At 40.9% G+C, this 6,503-nt stretch overlaps 1 protein-coding gene across 1 annotated transcript; it reads left to right on the forward strand.

Moving 5' to 3' along the window:
- Positions 1-2,455: 2,455 nt before the first annotated feature.
- Positions 2,456-5,555, forward strand: LOC130570424 (uncharacterized). The gene is made up of 12 exons (XM_057360728.1): positions 2,456-2,923; positions 3,014-3,150; positions 3,280-3,412; positions 3,498-3,568; positions 3,759-3,840; positions 3,929-4,053; positions 4,192-4,315; positions 4,400-4,600; positions 4,672-4,760; positions 4,900-5,047; positions 5,126-5,214; positions 5,350-5,555. The coding sequence occupies exons 2-12, from the start codon at positions 3,054-3,056 to the stop codon at positions 5,478-5,480; spliced, it is 1,290 nt and encodes a 429-aa protein (XP_057216711.1). The 5' UTR covers positions 2,456-2,923; positions 3,014-3,053; the 3' UTR covers positions 5,481-5,555.
- Positions 5,556-6,503: the final 948 nt, after the last annotated feature.

A 6,503-nucleotide genomic window follows, 5' to 3' on the forward strand; every position in this document is an offset into this window, starting at 1 on the left:
GACCAATAACTAACCCCGGTCCCTTCCATTCAGGGGAATCTGTTCTTTTGTAATAGACTTTATCTCCTGTCACATACATGTCATCTGTAGGCCTGAGTTGCTTACGTAGTGCCCTTCGAATGCGCTCAGAGCACTCTGCCTCAGTAAATGCTTTCCTAGAAGCATGTAAAGCTGAGATGTGTTTTCCTACTCTAGCACTCACAGTAGTACCTTCCAGAGCAGGTATTTTATCAATCAAAACAGAAGGAAGATTAGGATTCTGTCCAAACACTAGCTGATATGGACTGTATCCATGAACATTCAACATACTGTTCTTAGCCATGAGGGCCCAATCAAGGGCAGTGTGCCAGTCACATCCATTTTCTCTTTTGACCTTCTGGATGATCTCGGTGAGTGTTTGATTGTGTCTCTCAAGTAGTCCATTGCTCCAAGGACTGTATCCTGCTGTTGTTCTAGTCTCAATGTTAAAGTTTTCTGCCATGTCTCTGATCTCTGCGTTATTGAACTCGCCTCCATTGTCACTGTACAGCCTCTGGGGGGCACCATGGACACTAATCCACGAGTGAATGATGGAGTTGACAATCTCAGATGACTTTTTTGTTCTCACAATGTTTCCAGCACTGAAACGTGTGAAATGGTCAATGAAGTGAAGATACCATACACCAGGTTCTAACTCATGTAGATCCATCGCCACTGTCTCATTGTATTCTGAAGCTAAAGGCAATCCAACAGCAGGCTTTGGCTTTGTTTTCTTGTACTTTTGGCACACTTCGCAGTCATTTACTATTTGTTGTAAGACAGTGAAACATTCTTTGTCATTATTTCCAGAACTGAGCATGAGCCTCTGTAGCCTGTCTGCTGACGCGTGACCGAACTGTTTATGAAGCTTCAGAAGAACTTTGTGTTTCTCACCTGAAGACATATTTTCTGTCACCGTTAGGATTTCCTCTTCAGCTTGATCTTTTGTAACTTCTTTGTCTCTGATATCAACACAGTAATGTCCAGAACTAGTAAATTCAAGAGGAATGGATTGTTTGAACATCACTGCACTGTCTTTTTTCATGTCCAAAATGGTCCCTGCCTTCTTCAGGGACGTTTTACTCAGCAGGAGTGGAATGTCAGCCTTTACAACTTCAGTTTCAATTTGACATTTTGTCAGTCCTATTTTAGCAGGCAGCTTCACATTTCTTGTGGCATATACCAAATTCCCATCTCCGAACCGAAATGGTCTGCAACTGGGAGTTTCAGTTTGCATCAGTTGGTTGAGTTGGTCTTGGGTGAGGCCGTCAACATAATTTTCCAGCCATTTCTCCCCACACACAGTACGGGTACAAGCAGTGTCAATAATCGCTGATCCCAGTGATTCCGTCATGAATATCTCTGCATCTGACATTGAGGCCTTTGTAAACAATGTAATGTTACATTCCTCCACATTTGCGTCTTCAGTAATTTTTATTTGTTCAGTTCTCTTATGAGGACAGTCTTTAGCCCAGTGAAATGTGCTCTGGCAAATGGCACATCTGGATCGCTTACCGAACTTATCCAGTGGATTAGTCCCCAGTAATGGCAGCTTTTGTTGTCCATTTTGCAATGTCGCGTATCGTTTTCCTCTTCCTTGTGGTCTTTGCTCTGTGTAAAACGCCACGTCCTGGTTCACATGTATAACGTTTGACAAGCCTGTCGTTTTCCCTCCGAAAATCCTTTTTAAGGCCGACTTCATGGAGGAAAATTTTAATTCGGTGCATGCCGTCAATGCTAACTGTCTGTTTTTTTTCGTCGAGACAAGCCGTGTCCAATAGCTTAAAAGCTAGCACTGCATCTGGAAGCGTCATATTGTACTTTTTCATCCGGTTGTATCTCTGCTCAAAGTCAATTATGTAGTCCGCCATAGAAACTGAACTATTCTTCGTTATGCCATCAAAATAAGAATACGCTTCATATGCGCGATCTTTTTCCTCTTTTAGAAACACGTTGTCTAGCTTTGCCAATAGCGTTGCCATACCGTCATTACTGTCCAAATCCTCTGCCGGTATTTCCATCGCCGTCTCACGGGCTCTCCCTTCAAGCCCCAAAGCGACAGCAAGGGCTTGTTTCTTTTTGTCGAGATCGGTAACCCGCGTCCAGATATTAACTTCATTTTTCCAACACTCGTATGGCCTGGCTTCATCAAACTTCGGCGGAACTTTATAACTAGCAGCCATCCTCTGCTACCATGTTACTTCCAATAAACACAACGTTTATTTCGGTTAGCACCCTTTATTGCGTGTAAAACGTTACAGCTTGGTCCAAAACAACAAAACCTACACAACACCGTCTTCTCCCCCCAAGACCCGCTCAAGTACATTTTTCCCGGTACATCGCTTGCCCAGTTCCCTGTACTCGTAGTGCATGGTGTAGAAGCACACCTACCAAAGTGCATTATATAAAAGGGAACTTAACATGTTAACACTAATGTTAACATGTTAAGTTCCCTTTTATATAATGCACTTTGGTAGGGTGTGCTTCTACACCATGCACTACGGTACAGGGAACTGGGCAAGCGGATGTACCGGGAAATATGTACTTGAGCGGGGCTTGGGGGGAGAAGTGGTGTTGTGTTAGGTTTTGTTGTTTTGGACCAAGCTGTAACGTTTTACACGCAATAAAGTGTGCTAACCGAAATAAACGTTGTGTTTATTGGAAGTAACAATTACAATCCAACACTGTCAATGCTCTTTAATTTTTCAGAACGGTTTCTCAGTGTGTTTGTGAAATTTAGAACTAATGTTAGACAGTTTTTATAGATTTATCAGTCATTGGATGAACAGTTGTCATTTATCTACTCTGAATTGTTCTCAACAGCTTTTGCAGAAAATGTGGAGCTGGTTGAACAGGAGGCGTCTATAGAGACCCCTGTCCCAGCGGACCCCACACCTCAATCTGAGTGAGTTGTGAAAATTCTCTTGATTTATACAGCAGTCTATAAGTGCTTGAATGTTTGTGAAAACACTACTCAAAATATTTGGATTTTTAGGGAACCAACAATTAAGGACCCACAGAATGTGGAAAACAACATGGACAAGCCTGAGGATCCTGATGTGTCCAGCACACCTCCTGCAGTGTCGAAGAAGAAGAAGAAGAAGAAGAGTCGGAGAGGGAGGAATAAAAATCGTAAGTTATTATATTCTTTTCCAATCTGCTCAACACTTTCAGTGCTCCTTATTATACAAAACTGCTTTAAAATGCCTAAATTTGCATGAACATGTGTATCATTTATCTCCTCTGATTTGCTCTATACAGGTTTACCAGAGGATCAGGTGATGAGGACCGAGCTGGAGACTGACTCCAACATTGAAATCATGTGCATGTTGGAAAACAGACAGCAGCTTCCCCCCGAGCCACCGGTCACACCGACACCAGATCCTGAACCTCAGTGAGTTAAACAAATTCTGTCTAGTTATTAGTGTTCGATTTTTTTGCAGAATTGGTATTTACAGTATTCTTTCTTGTATCTTTAGACATTCTGCTTCAGACGTCTCCATTACATCTCCTGGAGTGTCTGATGGAAAGAAAAAGAAGAAAAGAGTCTGTAAGTAATTACATTCCAACACTGTCAATGCTCTTTAATTTTTCAGAACTATTTTGAGAATCTTACTTCTGGTAGCATGTTTCTCAGTGTGTTTGTGAAATTTAGAACTAATGTTAGACAGTTTTTATAGATTTATCAATCATTGGATGAACAGTTGTGCCATTTATCTACTGGGATTTGTTCTCAACAGCTCTTGCACTAAAGCAGATTTTGGGTGGACAGGAGGCGTCTGTAGATCCCCCTGTAACAGTGGACCCAGCACCTCCATCTGAGTGAGTTGTGAATATTTTCTAGATTTATACAGCAGTCTAAGTGCTTGATGTTTGTGAAAACACTACTTAAAAATACTTGGATTTTTAGGGAACCTAAAATTGAGGATCCTCAAAAGAAGCCTGAGGATTCTGCTTCAGCGGACGGGTCCAGTACACCTCCTGGAGCGCCTAAGAGCTCAAAGAAGAAGAGTCGGAGGGGGAGGAATAAAACTCGTAAGTTTTATATTCTTTTCCAATCTGCCCAACACTGTCAGTGCTCTTTTATTTTGTTGTTATGAAAACTCTAGTTTTTGATATCAGTCATCGCATGAACAGGTGAATCATTTACCTGCTCTGATTTGATCTCAACAGGTTTTCCACCGATGCAGGAGATCAGCAGCACACTGGAGACTGACTCCAGTAATAAAGATCAGTGTATGCTGCTGGACCTGTCCGAAGAACCCGCGGTCACACCAACACCAGCTCCTGTACCTGAGTGAGTTCAAATAATTCTGTCAATTTATAAATGCTCCAGTGTTTGCAGAAGTGGTACTTGCAGTACTTTTCCTTGTATCTTTAGACATCAAGCTCCGGCCACAAGCTCCTCCGCAGTGAATGTTGTGAGCCCAGGAGACGGACCGATAAACACTCCTGCAGAGAGTACAGGATCTGTTTTGATGAGGAGCTCTGAATGCAGTGTTGAAGATCTCTGCAGGATGATGGATGAAGTGCATCTGTCCATAGAGCCGTGGGTCACACCAACGCCAGCTCCTGTACCTCAGTAAGTTAAACAAATTGTCTCAATTTATAAATGTTTGTAGAAACGGTACTTACAGTTTATTTTCTTTTTAGGCGTCATTATGTGGTGTCAGACTCCTTAACACCACCAAAACCTCTTCTCCAGCCGGCTACATTTGTTTTCAAATCACCACCTGCATTCGGTAAGTTGTTATTGTTAAATCTGACCTACACTTTCAATGCTCCTTTTATTTTTAAAACTGTTTTGAAAATCCTAATGTTTGATATCAGTCAGTGGATGAACAGGAGTGTCATTTATCTACTCTGGTTTGTTCTCAACAGCTTCTGCAGAGAAGGAGAAGAAGAAGAAGAAGAAGAGGAGGTCTCTAAAGCCTGAAGACTCCTACATTAAAGATCTCTGCAGGAAGCTGAAGCGACTGCACCTGTCCAGAAAATACCGTGACAAGCCGAAACCAGCTCCTGTACCTCAGTGAGTTAAACAAATTCTCTCAATTTTAAATGCTTAAATGTTTGTAGAAACAGTACTTACGGTTTATTTTCTTTGTAGGCTTCATCATGTGGTGTCAAACTCCTCAACACCATCAACGCCTCTTCTTCAGCCGGCCACATTTGTTTTCAAATCACCACCTGCATTCGGTAAGTTGTTATTGTTCTATATTACCAACAGTTTCAATGCTCCTTTTATTTTTAAAACTGTTTTTAAAATCCTAATGTTTGATTTCAGTCATTGGATGAACAGGTGTGTCATTTATCGGCTCTGATTCTCAACAGCTTTTCCCGAGAAGGAGGAGATGAGGAGCTCTCCTGACCCCAGTATTGAGGATATTTGCAGGATGCTGGATGAAGTGCATCTGTCCACAGATCACTGGATCACACCGACACCAGCTCCTGTACCTCAGTAAGTCTCAATTTATAAATGCTTGAATGTTTTTAGAAACAGTACTTACAGTATTTTTTTCTTGAATTTGTAGGTGTCTTTGTTTGGGGTCAAGCTCCTCCACAACATCAAAGCCTCTTCTTCGGTCGGCCACGTTTGTTTTTAGATCACCACCTGCATTCGGTAAGTTGTTATTGTTCTATATGAGCTACAGTTTCAATGCTCCTTTTATTTTTTAAATTGTTTTGAAAATCCTAATGTTTGATATCAGTCATTGGATGAACAGGAGTGTCATTTATCTACTCTGGTTTGTTTTCTACAGGTTTTGCACAGAAGGAGGAGATGAGGAGCTCTTCAAAGACTGACTCCAGTGTTGAAGATCTCTGCAGGTTGCTAGATGGACTGCACTTGTCCAGATAGCCGCAGGTCACACCGACACCACCTCCTGTACCTGCGTGAGGCTCAATTTATAAGTTCATGAATGTTTATAGAAACAGTACTTACGGTATTTTTCCTCCTGTGTATTATAAATGTACTTAATCTTTATTTGTTTGTTTTTTTGCAGCTTAAGAGCAGGGACTCACCAGATAGGCAGCCAGTAGATCAAATGGCTGAAATTAGAAGCAGCAAAAAAAAATAAAAAGTACCAGTTGGTACAAATGTTTTCTAAAATCTGAATCTGCTTCTGAAATCAGTCATTGTATTACATTTTCTAAACAGTGAATAGTGTACTTCATAGGGCATAGGGAATGATTCAGGTATGTAGGCGATCAAACCTTCAGGTCAACATAATTTACAGAAAAACATAAGAATTTGAAATATTTATTTAACACCGAGCAGAACGGACTACTCCTGTAATACTGTTTCAAAACTCAAATCTCTTCTAAATCAATAGTGAAAGTAAAAATTGACAGAACAATAAGCACAATAAAATAATTATTAGGGCTGTAGCTATCGATTATTTTAGTAATCGAGTATTCTACCAATTATTCCATCCATTAATCGAGTATTCGGATAATAAGTACTTTTTCTTTATTAAAGCGCAACA

Source organism: Triplophysa rosa, linkage group LG19 (genome assembly GCF_024868665.1).
Source record: "Triplophysa rosa linkage group LG19, Trosa_1v2, whole genome shotgun sequence".
NCBI classification, from domain to species: Eukaryota; Metazoa; Chordata; class Actinopteri; order Cypriniformes; family Nemacheilidae; genus Triplophysa; species Triplophysa rosa.